The 21,014-nt window shown below is 38.4% G+C and overlaps 1 protein-coding gene across 3 annotated transcripts in view; it reads right to left on the bottom strand.

Moving 5' to 3' along the window:
• Nucleotides 1-655: 655 nt before the first annotated feature.
• Nucleotides 656-21,014, bottom strand: part of JPH1 (junctophilin 1) — a 60,938-nt gene continuing 40,579 nt past the window's right edge. The window contains exons 3-7 of one of the 3 annotated variants that reach the window (XR_014550398.1): nt 16,275-16,393; nt 9,961-10,601; nt 6,219-6,300; nt 3,136-3,231; nt 656-2,947 (exon numbers count right to left, since the gene is read on the bottom strand). Coding sequence is in view for 2 of the 3 variants with exons in the window: in XM_083623325.1 (XP_083479451.1) it covers nt 3,151-3,231; nt 9,961-10,601; nt 16,275-16,393 (841 nt within the window). In the remaining variant the exon portion in view is untranslated. The remainder of the gene's footprint in view (nt 2,948-3,135; nt 3,232-6,218; nt 6,301-9,960; nt 10,602-16,274; nt 16,394-21,014) is intronic. The other 2 variants (XM_083623325.1, XM_083623324.1) reach the window with 2 other exon arrangements.

Here is a 21,014-nt window from a genome sequence, read left to right on the forward strand (position 1 = left end):
GATATATTCACAGTATTAGGACTGCATTTCATTCCAAACGCATGCTGGAAAGACCTGAAATTTCATTACAGCCATGAGTACTATAGCCAAATAGAACGTTTGACTAGCGTGCTTTTAACAATTATATGGCTTACTGTAATGCTCTCACTCTTTTTGTGCCTCTAGATAAGAAATGGAAATATAGATTAGAAAGGGGTTATTCTATAGAAATAACTCCAATGGCACTTTTAAGAAAATGACATTGAATTAAAGGAAGTTTTCTATAGTTTATGATGTGATCTGTAACTTTACATGTGCTCATAAGGTAAAGATATAGCTAGGATGAGTAATTTTGGTGAGTTACTATGCTACTTGGTTTGAGCCCACATAATGCCTCTGAAATGAGGGCTGTGGGGTGCTTTGCATTTAATAAATGAACAATTTTATAATGTTAACTCTGGCCTTTCACTCATTCACTTTAAAGAAGCATTATTCATACCATTGAACTGGAAACTATATAAAGCATTTAATCTGTATGAGAAAGCACGGCAGGTAAGACAAGAGATTTTCATTTGTAAATGATACATATCGTTTGCTAATCAATTTCACATTTGTTAAGTTGGGGGGGGGGACCACAGGCTTTCAAATATATATAAAGAGAAGACCCATATACACATTAGTAACAATTTCTTTTTATTAGAGCAAATACAGTTAAGAAAACTGTACATTATCCATTTTGGGTTCCAGAATTATAAATAAAGAAGCTCATTAGATAAAGAGTTCATTCACAGCAAGAAATTTTAAATAGACAAAGTGACATATCATTAAGTACATTGGCAGATCAATGAGCTGTCCAAAATGTAGTGTACAGTATACAACCATCTATAAATAGCCTTTTATGTAAAATACAGCTGTGCACATTTTAGAAAAATACCAACAATTTTTGATTGGAGCTTCGTTTTTTAAAAAAGCTTATAAATCATACATATTTATAAATGGAAATAGCATGCTTAAATTTATAAACATTTTCAAAAGCCATGTTCTTTTTTAAATAAACATGTAATAAAATTTAAATGTCAGTTACAAAATTATTTTAAGCAATAACTTAACTGGGGTGAACTGTAGATAAGAAAGTGTGTTTATACAGGACATCAAGGCTTGTTACAATTTTAAAAACCTGAATCTCAATTAAGAAGTAGTTTTCTAAATTTAAAAGTAAAACAAGTTTTCCTTCCTTAACAAACATACAAACACAAGTTGTTAAACGTTTCATTTGCTGCCTTTCTGCTTTCTTCGTGATTTCCACACTGGTCAAAACACAGGATTCTCAAACCCACTTCTGCAAAAAATGCCACTGTATTACTGCCCTGCTTTGAGCTGTTCCAGGCTATAAAAACCATCCCTTATTCATTTCCATTTTATGGGTTGCCTCTTACAATTGCTAATGTAGTTATGAAGAAAACTCACTATTAAACCATGCAAATAATAATAGTAACATCAAAAATAATTATAATTATAATTTACAAATAGGATAAAACTCCTGTAAAGTATTCTTTTCTCTCAGATAAACCCAAACCCAAACCCTTTACTTTTTATTTCTAATTAAAATGATGACTTTCAAAATGACCACTCCACATACAATTTTCCTATAAGTAAACAAGCATGCTTTTGAGTAATATGGAATACAGTAACTACAGCAGGGAGGGGGGAAAATGGATCACATCATCAAACACAGGACTGTAAATCTAGTTAAGACAAAGAATCCAAATGAAAGTTTGAGGCTTAAGTTTTAACTGGCTGAGGTAAGATTACAGACTCATTTTAACAACATTAAAAGGCATCAAACTGATAATCAGTCATTGTTAACAGACTTAAATGCTCTACCTGAATGTATTCAACATGAAGCCTGACCTTTAAAAATAATTATTTATTATGTTAATGAACAGTTTCTATTGTGCAATCAGGCAAGACTGTAAATGCCAGCAAAATTTTGCAATATTGAGTTAAGATCCAAACTGCTGAGTGGCACACTTATCAAAATATTCTACCTTGCTCATCCAGTACGCCGATACATCCCGATAAATTTCACAGCATAAAAAAAAATTCTGCTTGCCACTGTCACTAGGAAGATATAAATGATGGCTTAAAACACTGTTACATATTGCCTGCTAAGCCTTCGAGGAAGATGATTTTACCAGTTTAGGTAAAAAAAAAAAATTGTGAAGAAACTGAGCCTTCTAAGAAAATATCTATACTGCACATATTCTACAGGCTTTGTTTTTCTGAAGCAGGTGAAAACTACTGAAGTTTTCCAGGCTGGTCTACATTATTACATTATGGCTGTACAATGATTTTAAATAAATAGTAAATTAACAGAATCATGCATGAGCAAATGAAACACAATCTCCCAGAAAACTGCAAGGAGATTTTAAAAGCAGCAGGTAATGGAATAAGACTGGTGAGTGATGCTGCTAACTATTTCTTCTAATGAGATAGGAGTGAATACTGGAATCGCTTCCACAGCAACAGAATCCTCTGACCACATTCCTCTGGCAGTCGCTTTTCCCATCTCCCCCACCAAAAACATCAGACGGCAAAATAGTAAGGCAGCTGTTAGCTTCCATCATCAAAAGTGCAGCTCTGTACATTTCCAGTTTAGTCACACTCTTTGCTGGAACAGATGGAGTAACCAACGCAAGCTTGTGTGTGTGCACGCTCGTGTGTGAGGGTTTTTTTTTTCCACCTTGCTTGCTTGCTTCAGCTTTCAGAGGACCTCAAAGCCACAAATCCTCAGCAGAGGAACTGCTGCTCAGGCCCCTGGCTGAGTTTTCCAAGTTTCATCTCTCTTGTGTCCCATCCTAATTCCATGCCTCCTTCCCTGTGTCTGAACATGACTCGTGCCATTTAAAAGGCTGATGACACAACTGCCGAGAATTGTGGGCTTACGCCACTAGTTGTCATGACTTCACTGAAGGATCAAAACAGTTATATCATTAAGTAACTATGTTGAATCACATTCAGGCATAGCTAAAATTAAAGTGCCAATAACATTAAACTTTGCAAATAGTAAAGCTTTGTCATTTGAAATGGGAAGGATTAGAACTGAGATTTGGGGGGGAGGAGAGAATTTCAGGTGAAACATGAGACCATTCTTACCTTTCCTAATTCCAATCAAGTTAGAAAATGGACAAAAAGAATGGCTAAACCAATATTCAACAGCATTACCAGGACAATCATGATTGAATTAGGACCCTGAAAGTGAAATAAAATGGAGTTTGATTACATTCACAAAAAACAAGATAATGAAATTGTAACCTTGAACATTATGCTGCTTCTAAATTTTGTCATAATAGCAAAAACACAAGATGTGACTCTTTCTTCTTTGTACCCTCTTGCCCTCTTGAAATGTTATTTTGAAAGCAGTAAATTTTGTTCCTGATTCAACACATCTTTAGTGTGATTTCTTGAGACACCCAACTATGTAACATCTTCTAAAATAGGAGAAAGTAAATAAAAGTGTGATTATCATATGGATTGAGCAGTTTTCTTCCTAGAAGTCTAGTTATGCAGTGGAAAACAGAGCAACACTAAGGGCTTCAAACAATGCATAGGTTCTTAGAAGTGCAGGTGAAGATTGAAAAAAAAAAGTGGAAGGCTTCAACCCCATTTCACCTTGATATCTATTTGCTAAACAAATATTATAAATAATATATTTTGAAGGAAGGTTTTTCTGCCTTCGTGGCAAGTGGAAAAAACAAAACAAAATTCGCTGACATTTGCAAAAGCAAACAAAGATTAGCAAAAGAACTATACTGAAATGTTAGCCCTTGCAATGTCAGTCACACATTCTCCCCTCCCTCATCTGAGCCAGATTATACAAATCCTCTGCAGAGGAACATTTCACTTTGAGATGTTTTGCCGTTAATAGACGTAAAAATGGTAAGAAAGCACAACCAACTTAACCATCACCTCTGCCTGAAATATAGACATCATTTTAATGGTTTCAGTGAAAGTGAAAAGATTATTATAAGCAGGTCATGCTTGGCCCATGAAAAGGTATAAAATTGCTTCTTTTTTTAAAAAATGTATTTCTTCTTGACTTCTCACAATTTAAAATATGTGGGTTTTCCTTTAACACAAAAAAGGAGCATATAGTCATCTATTATCCTAATCTCCTCAAGTGGATCATGAAGAAGTGCTGTTCCTCCACCTTTCAAACAGCTGGAGCAGCGCATTATGTAGAAGGTACTGGAAATGGCATCCTTAGGATGAGTTAGTCTTTTGTGCCTGCAATGCGTAGCACATTGATCTGGGGCCTAACATGAAAAACTCCCATACCACTAACTACCCGTTCCGGAAGGTGGCTGATGGTGGCCCAGAATCTCACCACAACAGGCTGCGTTTGGGATGATGCCACACATTACAGCTGTGGCAGTTAATACCTCAGCTCTAAACTGAGGAGAGCAGCCTCTACTGCGCCATATGCATAATCTCAGAGCAACCTTCAAAGGCACATTTCAATCCCAATATGATCCCAGCATTATTAGGGTGCATTCAGATTTGGGGGATATTGAATTAGTTTTCCTGACTAGCACTTTCTCTTTTTCTAACATTCCTTTCACGCCGCAGTAGCTGTTGCGTTATGGAACTGCGGCTTTTTGACCAATATACTGGCACGGCAAGCTAAATTCCATTCACAGCAGTGGGTGTGGTGTGGCACAGCAACAAACACCATTGGAGACAACTTCACAACTCTTCCACTCTTTCTGCACCTGTTTAGGGAAGTTTTTAATGTTTGATGTTTTAATTGTATTTTTAATATTTTGTTAGAAGCCGCCCAGAGTGGCTGCGGAAACCCAGCCAGATGGGCGGGGTATGTATGTATGTATGTATGTATGTATGTATAAATATCATGTATGCTTCTGTTCCCTCACGACTTATCCATAAAAACAGCAGGGAAGTGATATATGACAGTATGCTACCCAAAATTTTGTCACTTTATGCCTGTGATTTTCTGGGTTAATGGGGCTACAAATGCATTATATCTGGAGCCAATTAACAGCCAAATGATCCTAAACTTGCACTATATTCCACTAGAATTCCAGAAGTATCATGTGAAAGCTCAAATGTAATATGGAAATCAACAGTTAGGAAAATGAAATTAACTACCATGTGAATGCAGCTTTAAATGTTACCATGGAACTAAATTTATGGATTAAGCTCAAATAAAAAGGTTATGCTTTACTGGATTATGAAGAAAGATAAATGGAGAGTTTCAAGGAGTGAGAATGAGAATGAGAGAATGGGACGGGGAACTTTGAGCAATGCCAAAAACCCCGCTCTAAATTGCTTAGGCATTTTGGATTGATCAAAGAAACTGCAGAGAACTTTGCTCCACCCATGGAATTAAAAATGTGACTCTTATTTCTGGCTTTTAAAACATTAATAGTGAGACTTCAAAATGCTTTAGGGTGAAGCGCCATAAATAAGGCCTCACAGCTTTCTACAAGGGCTTAAAATAGAAAAAGGCAAAATTAGTCTCTGCTTTCCATGACTGATTTGAACAGGTGTTAGAAAGAAGCTGTAACAGAAAAGCGTTATGCATGCCCGGAATTGTCCGTACAACTCTTATATAACAGTAAGCTTAAGGCATAAAAAAAGGGAAGCATGTAAAATGAAGAAGTAATTAAAAGCAAAAACAAAAAAACAAAGCACATCGCGGTATAATACAGTGACATATTGGCTCACTGTTAGGAGGCAGCATATTAAAAGAAAAAGACGATCAACTATAAAAAGCTAATGTTAGTTTCTGATTAGTCTACTATTATAACTAATAGCAGTTCTTATTTTTCATGCAGGTTTCCCCTATTTATGGAGCACGGGGAAGGGGAGGGCTGTTGCTCATTGATCCCATGGCCAGTCTCTGTTTTCTTTGGCTAAAAGAACATCATGTACCAGGACGAGAAAGATATCCGGCTCCAAACTTGAAAAGCCTCTACCTATGAAAGTGGACAGTATTGGGCTGCATAGACCAGCTGCTTGGCTTGATAGAAGGTAGCCCCGTAACCTAGTGATGTGATTTATTCACATAGTTCTAATTTTTTTGTTTTAGAATCTGTGTATCCCTTATAAACTTACGTAGTAGTTTACCAATATATTGTCATATAAACAAAAAATCATTTCAGTACTCCAAGACTTATTCAAAACATTTTCTAGCACTTCTGATTAAGCTGTCAAACCTCATCAGATAGTATCTCCAATAGCTTTGCGGTTCTCATTTCTGCGGAATGATTCACTGGAGGTTCTCTGTTTCTGAAAAGGCTGGGAGAAGAGGTAGAATAAGGAAGGTAATTCCCCCCGCCCCCCAAGGGTTGAAATAGTACTGAAGACAAAAGGAAAATCGGCAAGCAACATTATACAAAACTTCTGTGCCAACTAGACCTTGGTAGCACACAAATCATTTTGGAAATACTTTTGAGGCTCAAAATAACTGGAAGCTACACAGGAGATATGCTGAGGACAGAGAGGTTATCTCTTGCTTTGAAATAAGTAAAAAGCAAACTGAGCTACCTCATTTGTAGCACACATTCAATTGTATCCAATGGCGTCCGTGGAAGAGCAGAATACCCTTCTTGCATAATGGCACTAACCTTTCCCTTAATGTTCTCGGCAGCCTCCCCCACCCGCAACTGTGCTCTGGACGAAGGGATGGTAGTGGAATTTGCTAAAAGTCCACTTGCCCATTCTCTCTGAAGTGGTTTGGCTGACAGTGACTTTCCGCAGAGTTCCCTGATACTTGTTTTTGTTCTTGATTTTTTTTTTTTTAATATGATGACATTTATTCCAATATAATTCAGTCAGCTACCATCATCAACATTTTAACTTAACTGGGTACTGCTAAAATGTGTATTCATTTTAACTTCTGTCTCACCGAGGTGCTAATGTTACTCATTAACCACCAATAATTGTTTTATTTTTAGACTTTCATTTTTTTGCCCTCTGTGACACAGCAAAACTGCATACAGAAGGAACAGTCATCGTCTTACAGCTTCATGTGAATCTATAATAACTAGTAACCAAAAATGAGATTTTCTTGCATTTTGTGAACATTAAAATATAAGCCTGATGCACATTTTTTTGTAATAATATTATTACTTTACTATAACATTATAATAAACTGTTAAATTTTCTATCATCCTGTTTATACTTATTGTTTTTTCATTATTAATCATTGTAGAAATACAATCTGCGTCATTATATATATATATATTTCTGGGCAAAGTGTGTGAGTGGGTTGAAGGGGTAATCATAAGCACACCCTTTGGGCTGTGGTGGGTTGTGTGTGCGTGTGGAATCAAAAACACACAGTGTCGGTCCCTATATTGGTGGAGGACAGGTGTTTCACTTGGCAAAATCCAAACCAACAATCAAGGAAATTCATTCACTTGACAAAGAATCAATTGCATCCTTATCTGGATATTTGGGAGACTCTCTGGAACAGAACTCAAAGAGCAGAAGAACTGTCAATGTTTTTGCTAACTCAGTAACTAAGGCCACATTTCACCACCATCATGTTAAACTGGTATCACTTCTGTATTTATGTGTATTTTTTATCTACACAAATGTTGCAGCAAATTATTTTAAATATTTCTAGACTGCCTTTTAGGGCAAAGCCCTTGTGAGGCAACTTACATGTAAGAAAACGATCATCTGTGAAATGACCATCAAGTTAATATTTCTCTTTTCCTTTCCCTCTTATGCTTCTAAATATTAGCTGTAGTTTGGTTTGGTGTCTTTTTACTGTGCCCTGAAAACCAGTTTTACACGATCTGCCGTCCTAGGATGACAACTCCTGAACTCGCTTTAGCCACAGATTTCTTTGCACATTCAAAAAGTTAATCCAAAATTTCAGGAAGGTGAAGGAGTCAATCATCTCTGATATAGCCTTTGGATTATTCTCTCACATCCTGAAATAAAGGTTTCTTCAATTGTTGCACAGTACAAACCCCATGTTGGCTACAAAAGGATGCACTGTAAGGGAGCTACAGTCTATCTCAGATTCTTTTCTAAAGCACCCATGCATGCTTACAAACATACATTTCTCCAGTTCACACGTTGTATTTTAAAGGTGTGAAATATTTGATGGGTACATATAAAAATATAACATGAGAAGCTTCCTTAGCAGTTCTGTGAAAGACAAGAAATTTATAATCTTTGATGGGTAAGTTCTCATTTACAGCATAAACATAGCAATGTATGAATGAACCAAGGTAGTCAGCAAGGGTGTGAGTGTGTGAAAAACCCAATGAATCTTTGCTCATGAAAACAGAAGTTGTTTTCACTGGATAACACCTCTAAAATGATAGCCAGTAAATCTTGAATGGGGAAACAATCTCTAGTTTTGATTTATGAGCACAATCTGCTGTTAAAGAGAACTATTTAGTAAAATGAAGCCAATCCCCAGTGCTGAATGCAAACAATGCCAGTGAAACACTGGCATAGCACCAGCTAATGTAATTCCAATTTAAAGTGTGAAGCAGATTCCTCCCTCCCCACGTTGCCCATAAAACTGGTGTTGAATTGCCAATATGGCCATGTTTATCAGTGATAATAAAATTAGTATTTGTTCAGCAGTCCATGTTGCATTAGGTGCCCTTCCTTAGGTGAAATCTCAAGAAGCCTCTTATCTGTGACTTTATTCCACACTGCTGCCAAAGCATTCAAAAGCTTGTCACTATGTGAGTGGGGTCAACCACACACAGATCCTTCCCATCCAGCTGTCACCATTAATTTTAACCAGGTGGCAACTGCATGGGACAAACCCATGTGAGTGATAAGCCTTACAGCACATGGGCAGACCCATTAGTGGCAGTGTGTGATGGAGTCATGGGTAAGGAGCTTTCGTGCTGCTGCTGCAATGTCTGAAGGACATGTTAGTAATATGAAGAAGTAACTCAGTGATTTTAGGACATTCGCAGGTGGCAGACCTCCAGTGAGTCCTAAGTACTGCAGACACAGTAGTGGCAAAGGAAAAAAGAAATACTTACTAGTTCACTAGGTTTAGAAATGGTGGTGGTGGGGTTGCTTTTGGGTGCCTGAATAGGGTTAATGTGTGTATGAAAAGTAAAAGCCTTTCAGTGAAAGAGTCACCATTGACTTTATCAGTATTATTGAAGTGTGGTGAAAGAAAGAGAGAATTCCGTACACACTGCTTGCTTTCATCCCTGCCAAATATTTTATGAGCATATTTTACATAGATATTAATTTGATGTGAACGTTGAGAAAAATGTGAGCACTGAGATCAAACTGATTGATGTTGTTAATTTTATAAATGTCCCTGCTGCGAAACTGATTTATCCTGAGTACCTTTTCAACTTCCATAAAGGTAAAGGGACCCCTGGCCGTTAAGTCCAGTCATGGACGACTCTGGGGTTGTGGCGCTCATCTCACTTTACTGGCCAAGGGAGCTGGCATTTTGTCCGCAGACAGCTTCCGGGTCATGTGGCCAGCATGACTAAGCCGCTTCTGGTGAAACCAGAGCAGTGCATGGAAACGCTGTTTACCTTCCCACCGGAGCGGTACCTATTTATCTACTTGCACTTTGACGTGCTTTTGAACTGCTAGGCTGGCAGGAACTAAATGCATAGGGCACCTTGAATGCGAGGAGTGTATTTTAATATCGTATTTCCATGGGGAAAAGGTTTATGCTCAGTTAGGATTGCAGAGTCCAGTCCTAAAGAACAGGAATCCAGAAAGGGTTCTAGTTAGGCTTCAAATTAACTGCTTCTCATTTGTACCCTTGAAGGTGAGAGAATTCTGATGGAGATGTAAACTAAACTGAAAACAGAAAACATAGCAGGCAAATACCACCAAATACACTGAGTATGCCTGGCCGCTCAGAGGGCGACTCATCTAAACAGAAATATCTTACATGGTTTCTGGCCTATGCCCAGACTTGAACTCTCAATGCCCAGTACCTACCATACTGACTTCTCTCTCCACTGAAGAATAGAAGTCATTATTTGCGGGATTCTTTGGTGCAACAGATTCAGGCTTCTTTAATGATTCTTTGGCATCTAACTGAATCCCAGATTTGTTGGGGCTTGGCTTCTGAGCTGATGCTACTAGTGCAAGTGCTGAAGATGATGGGTTGGCATGGTCCTCGTCTTCCCCGAGCTCAAATGGGTACCTTGCTGGATTCGGTTTCACGTAATAGCCATGGTAATGATCATGCAACTCCCCATTCTCTGTGTGGGTAGGATTGTTGCGGGGTGACAACTTTGGCTGGGGCTTTACCATCATATCCTCCTTCACAGGTGCTTTCGAATAAAGAGGTTTGTTGACCACAGGTGTCACATTTTCACTAGGTAAATTCTTTTTTTCTTGGATTAGTCTGACCTCAGAGGAGGAGTTTTGCTTTTTGCCTTGTTTTGCAGGGGAAGGCTCAGCAGAGGGGAGGGGGCTTTGCCTTGGGCTCTCTTCCGGGGTCCCAGGAGGTGTAGTGCCTTTTCGATAAAAGTGAGGAGATTCTTTTGGTGTAGGTGCTTTTTCCTGAGCTTTTTCTTCAGGGTTTTCCTTAACATCTGCACCTTCTTGAAATCGCTGCTTGATATAATCAGGACCTAAATTTAATAGTGACAAAAGCAATTAAACTTGAGCACTTGTATCAAGCTACTGAAACAAAAATAAGGAGATCAATAACATTTTCCATCTAACAGACTTATAGTTTTTACTCTCTTTTGATGTTGTGGGATATTTTTCTTTTGGATTAATCGCTTTTACAATTTTTTTTGAAGAAATAAAATCATAAATGCTAGTGGTTTTCTTTTTATGCCCTTCTTTAAGCTAAAACATAGGAAAAGCTTTCATTAGTACTGTATTTACAGATGCAGTTTTCAAATGCTGCTGCTTCCTTGTTTTGTGTTCTCTGTCAACAACTTGGAAACGTTTCATCAGAAATTGCATTTTGAAATCAAATCAGTGAGCAAGACATCAGAGAAACCCAGGACTCTGCTCCCATTTCCACCCCAGAAAAAGAAATGTGGACACAAGTTCTGATATGACACTTTCTTTTCTACATCCTGATTTCAAAAAGTAAGCCCATGTATACCAAAATTAAAACAGGAGAGTGAGTTGAGGGCAACCTGAAACAGAACTGTGGCAAAATGCCCAGTGTTTTTACACTGCAAGTTTTCACCACTTGAAAGCATTGTTTATGGTAACATGTGCAGGTTTCAAAGTCAGTTCTTCCCGAAGTAGCTTCCAGGGTCAAGCAGCTTCATTTCTGGCATTACTACTATTTATTTGAATTTCCTTCTTGTCTGCATCTTTCCAGTACTGAAGTACCAAGTAACCCATGCAGAGCCAGTAGATGCAGGCAAAGAAGAGGGCTATCACCTTGCTTCTCCATGTCTTGCGTTTGCATACACAGCCTAAAATAGCATTAGCACTTTTGTGGCTGTATCACATTTCAAATACATGGGCTGAGCCTGCAGTGTTTGCCAGTTCACTTCAATGGGCGTAGGATCACGTCTCTCATCTAATTTGCTGACTCCTATCACCTCTAAGTTTGTTTCACAGTATTACGCTTGATCAAGTTTCTTCCTTCCATTTGATTATTATCTCTTTCTCTTTTGCTTTTTGGCAGTTTTAACTCAGATTGAGCAACATTTACTCCAATTTTCTACCACCGGCTTGCAAGAAAAGGGACCTAAGTGAACCCTTTCTCCAAAGGAGACTTTACTAGTACCATTTGTACTTCTCTATCCCTCTTTGGGCTTTTCGTCTTATCATCACTGACGGTTGGTGAAAACCACAATCGAATTTCAATTTTTATATCAACCTTTTGCTACATATGTCTGCCATGCATTTTTTTTAAACACATTTTTATTTTGGTTTTTAAACAAATACAAATTCTGCCATGCATTCTCAATAAACAACAACAAAAAATCATTTTTTTCATTTCCTATGCATCTACCATAGCCTGATTCTTCTAAAGTTTCTAGAAGCCCTATCTTAAACAACCAGCATAATTTTAGAAGGGAAAGCTGCAGAATTAGTCTCTAGACCTAAAGACTTATGAACAGTATAATAATTTCCAGCACACAGCCCTGAAATTCAACAGTTGTGGAACATAGGTCAGAGCCATCACTGAAAAAGCCCTGGCCCTGGTGGAGGATAGTCTGGCTTCCTTAGGGCCCGGGACCTTTAAGCTGTTATTATTCATGGACCTTAGGATCCTCTGTGGGACATACCATGAATGAAATTCTCAGTGTTTCATTTAATATTTATTTGTTTACATTCATTAGTCATAGGAAATTGGAGGCTGCCTTATACTGAGTCAGACTCCCAGGTCCATCTAGCCCAGTACTGTCAACACTGACTGGCAGCAGTTCTCCAGGGGGATTCAGGAAGGAGACACTCTCATTCCTACCTGGAGAGGCTGAGGATTGAATCTTAAACCTGCTGCAAACAAAGCATGTGCTCTACCCCTGAGCTATGGCCACAATGACCTGGTCCTCAAGGTTAGGTTACATTTTCATATGTTTATATATCACTCCTCAGTGATTATTTTCATAGAGTTCACCCCTCCCCCCAATGAACACACAACAACATCAATAAAACAACAGATTAAAAACTACTGCAGCAGAAGAGTTGCTCATCAAATAAAAAAGGCCTGCTAAAATGAAAAATCACCTTTCGGTGCCAAAAATACATTATTGTAGGTGCCAGACAGGCTTCTTGGGGAGATAATTCCCATAAACAGGAAAGAATGCTGAGAGAATGCAAAGGCACTATAACTGTATACCAGCTCTGTCTCATCACATAACCTAAAAGCATATTGAGAAAAACAAATACAGAAATAAATCCTAACTATGCAAAGGAAAATTCTGGGAATCACAATTAAAATGGTGTTCTTAAAACAAATTAATATAACACGAAAACCCTCTTCACAGACAGAGTTTGTAAGCAAGGTTCCTAGTTAGGACAAATATTTATGGCAGCTATAAATATATATTTATAATAAAGACAATGAATGTGTCTGGCAATACTCCATGCAGAAGCCTCTAATTACTCATCTCCTGAGCATTTTAAAGGGCCAGTATAAGAAAGGATAGAAAAGTGCTTGCAACTTGTTTTCAATTGCGTGTTACGATGCTTAATGCTTTCCCTAGAGATGTAGCTTTTGAAAAAACACACAACTTGCCTCCAGAGTTTCATAGAAAAGACTAAAGAAAACTAGAATGCGCTGTTCCTTGAAAGGCTCAGAATCCAAGAAGAGAATTGATGTTGTTTAAAACTGCACTCTTTCAAAGGGCACATTATTTTTCATGAGAAGCCGGAGAGACGTATTTTGTGAATGCAATTATCAGACAGCATTTTCAAGAAACTGAACATGCCCATGGCATTGTGTGTTAAAGGACAGTGAGACATTAGGAGCCTCAATGTACACAAACCATTGGAGAATAGGACTTTGCATCAAAACACGGTTGGCCCATGTAGCTTAGTATTGTCTCAGTACTGACTGATAGCGACACTGTGCTGAGGATTGAACTGCAAAACCTTTGTGTGCAGTCACTCCTCCCCACATTTAGTTCACATGCACTGACATTTTTATGGCTAGCTTAGTGTTGTCATATGTTCGGATTTCCCTGGACATTAGTGGGATTTCAGTGGCGGAAGTGACATCTGGGGGGAATTTCCAAAAAGTGGCGTTTCATCCGGGATTTTCTCCTACGTAAAGGTCAACAGATTTTCACTTCTTGAAATATGGCAATCCTAGCTAGCTTACTGTGACAACTCAGTGAGCTCTTTGCTACTGTGTCGATTCCACATCTTGCCCCTAGAATACACCTGATGTGCCTGTATATTTATTATCACATAGCACGTATGAAGTTTATATATTTTTTCTAATGATTCAAATAGCTGAGTAAAAAAAATAAGTAACTCCCTCTTGCTCACTTTAGTTATGCAACATTTTCTGACATTCAGTAAAAGGATTACAACAGTAAAAATATGACAAACTACTGCAAGGATGGCATAAGATAGCTGTAAAAATTAGACCAATAAATTTTTTTTACTTATAATATCTGGCAGAGATTCCTTATATTCAGTTTTAGTGTAAGAACTGACACAGTTTTAGTGTAAGAACTGACACATTTGTTTCATAGGTAATATTTTCAGCCAATGAGCTAACTGATGTTGGTACTTTGAAAACTGGGGAGACTGTTTTAATTTCAGTATATATGGACTCTTTAAGTGGATTGCGCTCACTTGCATTCAAGGGAAAAAAGACGCTCAAATAAGGCAAGATGCTAGCTGTCTTCAGTTTCTTTTCTTTCCATAAAAAACCCCACAGTCTTGTGGAGTTCCTATGTGCAGATGTGGTACTCATTAAAGGACAGATTGCTTGCTTTTCATGCTAAGCATTTCTAGTCAAGAAAAGGGTAAAATTACATTTCCCCACAATATTGTCTTTCAGGACAATTTGACACAACAAGAGACTGTTGCCTAGCTACAGTCAGGAAGTGCAGAGAGCTGCCATGGCTAGAAATGGGAACTGTCAGATTTTTGTGCTGATGTCACAAATGAAGAGCAGGTTGATGGGTGAGGTGTGATGTGTATTTAAGCTTCAGGGCAGCTCAATCCATCCAGCAAACCTACTGCGTCCCCCTGACTTGGAAAAAAATATGAAGGCTTGGACTATGCTTACCTACATGGAAGATGTACGTTCTGGCTTCTAGCTCTAGCTTATTAGCATTCAGCTGCCTAAGGTCTAAACTAGGCAATATGGCAAGGTTCCATGATCAAATCTACTATTCCTTCTAGCAGCTTCACTCCCATAGCACCAATTTGTCAGCATATGCTCACACATTTCCACTGTCTCATCTAGTTTTGTCCTAAGGTCTATGACTGGCAGGGAGGACTGAGGCTATCTGATGCATCACTGAATTTTTGTAGCACCTATCAGCAAGCTTTGGAGCTATTACAATCTAACTGACTTAGGAAACAGAAACAACTGGGAAATGGTTATCTGTGGATAACAACTTTGAAATTCTTTTCTTTCTTCTGAAACATTTAAAATTCCAATTTTTAAAAACTTTTTTATTTGCCAGGTACTTAAGGCTGGGTGTTTTGTTTTTGTTTTTGGTAAATAAGAATGTTAAACAGGCGACATCATTTATGCTAATGTTACATCAGAAATGTTTTAAGCTACATATTATTATATCAGAGTGGATCTTAGCTGGCTCTAGAAAAGGTGAAAACATATTTCAAACTTCTAACATGAAGAAAGTAAGCACCTATCTATAAATAAGTAACATAGCAAGGGCTTTAAATTACAAGAGCTTTACAGTGGCATTACTACAGGCTCACATATCTTCTTGTGTAGAAATGCCGATATACATTCAGGCAGCTGGTGTAGCATTCGGAATGAGGGCTCCAGTTCAAGTCTCAGGTCAGTTATAAACTCACTGGCCTTAGACAAACTATCTCTCAGCCTCATGCTGCATTACCCTAGTATGAAGATGATATTGCTCAATAGTATGGGTCCAAAGTAATGTCCTTTTAAAAACGATTTCATGATGGAACAGATATGGAAACCTTACACTGTATTAGCTTGTTCTCTTTCAGATAATGCAACACCTCAAACATGCATAGACTTAGACAGAACAGTCCTCTGAGGACATGGTAAGTATCTTGCTTAATATCTGGATTAAGGAGCTGAATATGAATCAGGACCCAAGAATATATGCTAAAGGTCACATGAACCTTTCAGGCAGATATTCTGTAGAACATGTCATTTCTTTCCTTTCCATGTTAGCCTTTGAAATGGAACTATTAAGCCACTCTTTCATTTTCAGGGGAAGACATGGATAAGAACATTTTTTATCATGGTACTGTATTTCTTTAAGCCATGTTCCAGTTTTCATGACACAAATCTTTGATTCACTCCTGCTGGTTAAAGAGCCTCCTGCCATGTCACTGGGATCAGTATGTGGGCCACTGAAGAAATTGTTATATTTTGTATCTATTGCAGCATCACTTTTGCAGGGATTGTTGAGCAGTGCCTTAATATGCTTATTTCTGTAAATCCTCATGCCTTCTGCAAATCACAAAACCCAGAGCATTGCAACGTTGTGGAAGCTGTGACATAATGTCCACTTGCTTGTGCAACAAAAATCAACTGGTACAATGGGAATTTTGGGTTGTTTTCTCCCTGCCCCCCCATCCATCTGTTTAAAATGATGCAGAAAAGATCATTCGCCTGCAAACTCACTCAATTCCCATGTTACCTGGCTGGTAGAAACCCGGGGAAAGTTCTCTGGCAACTGCTCTGGCGATGTCACACTCCTGACGAGCAGATTGGCTGGCTTGATCTGCAGCATCAGCTTTAGCCCTTGCGTGCGCAGTTCTGTAGAAGGCATTAAAAATGTGTATGAGCACAGCTGTCCTTTGTATTAATACAAGTAATTCATATAAAGATGAAAAAAGCCCATCTAGTCCAGCATCATTCTCCCAGGGGGCAACCACATGCCCCTAGGAAGCCCAAAAGCAAAGCAACTTGTGATTCCTGGCAACTGGTATTCAGAAGCCTATTGCTGCCCACAGTGGAAATAAGCCATAGTCATTGTGGCTAGTAGTCACTGATAGCTACCATATAAAATTCAACACACCAATTTTACAGGCAATATGCAGTATGCCACACAAGGCATATTGCCGCTACAGACAAAAAAGCAGAGCAATGTAAAGGTAGCAGAGTGCTTAAAATGCCACAATATTGTTGTTTTTGCTAACAAATTTACTATGCCAAAAGTTCATGTGGACCACTGTGTCGTTTTTACTACAATAAGCTAACATGGCTACTACCCCCTGGATTCCCCCCGCCCCAAGAGCATTTGACACAAACCATTCAGCACCATGGATCAAATTTATGGGGGCAGAGAGCTATAAATAGTTGGGCATCAGTTTGAAGAACAAAAGCAGCCGAAAAAGCAACATAAGAAAAGATGGGTGCACATCTGAAACCTTATTTGCCCTTGCTTGCATTTGTTGTTACCTCAATCACATTGATACAGTTGGTCCAAAGATCAAGGAAGAATAACAGGAGGAACTGTACTGGTAACATGTGTCACAGGTAAAGTATAAAAGGTGAGAGGCAGACAGTATGAGAATATATAACAGTATACCATTTTCCCAAGAAGCATGTGAATAAATCACAAAATGTAAAAATAATTTGCCTTCTTCCGTTCTTCTCCATGTGAGTCCTTTTAAAGGAATCCTGGGAACTGCAGTTTGTTAGGATGCTAGGAATTGCAGCTCTCTTAGCTCTCTTGGGAAGAGAGAGAGAGAGCGCACATCATCATGCCAGCTTGCCTCATATCCTACCCAGCCCCTTCATCTATGTGTATGTATGTGGACAGAGTGAGAGGTTTGAAGAGGATAGTCTATTTGATATAGAACTCTGCACAACGAGGCCTCTAAATTACAGAAGCACTTACATGTACAGAGCATGGTCCCTTCTTCTGACCTTTACTTTCCTGTGCATGAAAGACATTGCAGACAGGGATGTGATTCTGCTCTCCCTCCCTCCATGCAATAATTTTTGGAGCAGAGTGCCTGAAAGGTGTTTTAGTATACATATTTGTGTGGGTACATCTCCATGTCTGCAAATGAGATTGTGATAAGTACCTTGAGAGTGTGGTATGAAGGAGAAACCACCAGAGCCCCAACTAGAAGATGAGTGGAGGGTCCTCCTTTCTCTTTGGGCAGAGTCCAGAAGCCCAGCTCATCAATGGGCTTCCTAGCTGTAACCCATATAGTATAAAGTAGGCTTAGCCTACTGGGGAACCCTCCAGATCTTTTGGACTACAAGTCCCATCAGCCTCAGCTAGCGTGGCCAATAGCCGCAATGATGGGAGTCCAAAATGTCTGGAAGGAACAACATTAGACTGTTCCAGGTATGAAAGCTTTTGAAACTTGACTGAATAAATATTGTAAACGGATGCAAAGCCGGTCAAAATACAAATCTCTCAAAAGGCAAAAACAGTCCTTCAGTGTGAAAAAGAAGATGCATTGTTATTCCCATCCTGCCCACAAACACAAGAGTTCCTTATTTCCCATCCACGTAGCAAACTATCTTCACTTCATTTTCCAATACATTTTCATGTCTCGCACTTGTGTGTAACCAACCTTTTCTGTCAACAATACATATACAATACATATACCGAAGCAGTATGTCATCACATATGCAAGCAAAGGAACAGCCTTGTGTACTCATAAACACAAATCTTGTCTTGATTTTTTATGTTAAAACCTAGCTTCAATAAGTTATCGCACCATTTCCCATTTATCTTCACTCTTTATCTTTTTCTACTGTTCTTCTAACTATCATTGACATTTATGCCAATTCAACACATGCTAAAACTCTCAAGCTCTGGCAGTCCCTCTTTTCTGCCCTGACCTGCTGTTCACCCTATGCTTGGGCCCCTGCCTTCTGCTTTTCTCTTTTCCCTCTATGGCCTCCCATAGCACTTGGCTCTCACCCATTCTTCCTGACATTTGTCCTCTCACTCTCTGCCAAACCAGCAAGTAGAGAGTGGCATTTGAGGTTTGTTATAATTTATGCCATTCTTTCCGTAAGACTTCCTTTCTCCCTTCTGATTCTGAATCTCAGCTGCTTCTGCTATACACGGGGGAGGGGGGGTTGTCTCTGTTTTGCGTTATTTTGCAAATTACTTTCATTCAAGAGCTGCTTCACACATTAAGGATTTACCACTGTTAACTAAAACCATTTGTACACACATGCAATTTGCTCTGCATGCATGTAACATAGATACACATTTGGAAGTTAGAGTCCCTCCTTTCTCCTGCCTCATCAGAAGGCTTCTTATGCTAACAAAATTTGGGGAGGAGAAGTTCCCTTGTACAAGTGGAAGTCATTCTACAAGTGCAATGACTTAACTGAATTCAACCCTGGGTGTCTATTTTTATATATAAAGTATTAATGTGCATATAATAGACTAGTATTTTCAATGTTTTACAGGTGATTTTTACTCAAACTGTTACATAACAATATAATATATGTATTATTCTGGATGATTTCCCTTCACCTTCACTGGATTTTTCCATACTCATACTAGAGTTTGAAAAAAATCTTTCTTTTTCTGTTGAAAGAAAGGAAATTTTTGGCTTCCAGGTGGAAAAATCTAAATTAGAAACAGAAGTGCTAGAACCTAAAACTAAAATCATGTCAAAAATGTATAACTTGCTGCTGAAATGGAATACACAGGATGAAACGGTTAAGTCAGCTATGATTAAATGGGCACAAGATCTTGGACATAACATCATGTTTGCTGACTGGGAACAGTTATGGACCACAGGTATGAAATTCACGGCATGTAATGCCTTAAGAGAGAATATTATGAAAATGATATACAGGTGGTACATAACCCCAGTCAAGCTTGCAAAAATATATCACTTGCCCGATAATAAATGTTGGAAATGTAAGGAAGTTGAAGGTACATTTTTTCACCTATGGTGGACGTGCCCAAAGATTAAGGCCTTCTGGGAAATGATTTATAATGAAATGAAAAAGATACTTAAGTATACTTTCCTGAAAAAACCAGAGGCTTTTCTCTTGGGCATAGTCGGCCATTTGGTACCAAAGAAAGACAGAATTTTCTTTATGTACGCTACAACGGCAGCAAGAATACTTATAGCAAAGCACTGGAAGACTGAGGATCTACCCACTCTGGAAGAATGGCAGATGAAGTTGATTGACTGTATGGGACTGGCAGAAATGACCGGCAGAATCCGCGACCAGGGAGAAAAGTCAGCAGAAGAAGATTGGAAGAAATTTAAGGATTATCTACAGAAATATTATAAAATTAATGAATTTTGAAAAGATGTTGGTTTGAACTTTGGTGGGGACTAGCTGTTATGATAAAGATAATGGGGATTATAATGGTTTATGTTATTAAATTTAAAAAAAAGCTGAATGGAAAATAAGGTTTCATTTTAAAAGGAAAGTTAAGAGATTAGGATTTGCTGAATTAATAAGGGAACTAGAGAACAAGAAGGGGAGGTATGAGGAAGTCAAAGAAATATGTGATTGAAAAACTGTTATTGAAATTGAATTGTTTTTAATATTTTTCTTTTTCTTTTTTTGTGTGTTTATATAAAATTGGAAAATCTAATAAATATTCATTAAAAAAAAGAAAGAAAGAAAGGAAATTTTTGCTTGCAGAGAACCACTTGCGCCAGTCTATACTGACTTGCGAACAGGAGTATGCATGGCTGGTAAACAATGAAAAGCACCAATTTTGCCTCAGACTTTGCTGGATGATGTAAGGAGAAAGGTAAGGTGACCCTTACTTCTCCATGCACAGAGCTGCAGTTGCTGTTTCACAGAACCATGGAACCCTAGAATTGTAGAGTTGGAAGGGGTCACAAGGGTTATCTGTTTCATCCCCTTGCAACGCAAGAAGTTTTTGCCCAACCCAGGGCTCAAACCCACAATCCTGAGATTAAGAGTCTCATGCTGTACCGACTGAGTTATCCTGAGCCTAAACAAGCTCCTGGGAGAGAAGTGATTTAGAGAATAAAGAATTTTGGACAATATGGTTCTAGGTCCAATGCCAGGCCTTTTCTTCTAAGTCTAGCAGCACCAAGCAGGGGATTACTGATACTGTGTTCTGTTGAACAGATCATCCTTCTGGTAAGTGCAGACTCCTACACAGTGGGACATTTATCAGAACTCTTGTGCGTCACATCTTTGTACAGAAAGTACTGACAGATGGAATAAGAATGTGCTGTTTCTGTCATCACTGTTATGGGTATATCTACTCGTCTTATAAAAAGAACCTCTTCAGTTTTCACTTTTTAAAATAGCTCCGGAATTAAAATATATTAAAATCAATTGATCGTTTTGAGTATGTTGAGCTATTTCCCACATTTCACTAAGAGAACCTGGAATGAATTTTCCAGGTATGAATTAAGATTCTGAATGCCTTTGTTGGGGGTTAAAATACGCA

Source organism: Podarcis filfolensis (assembly GCF_964270895.1).
Source record: "Podarcis filfolensis genome assembly, chromosome: 7".
Lineage (NCBI taxonomy): Eukaryota > Metazoa > Chordata > Lepidosauria > Squamata > Lacertidae > Podarcis > Podarcis filfolensis.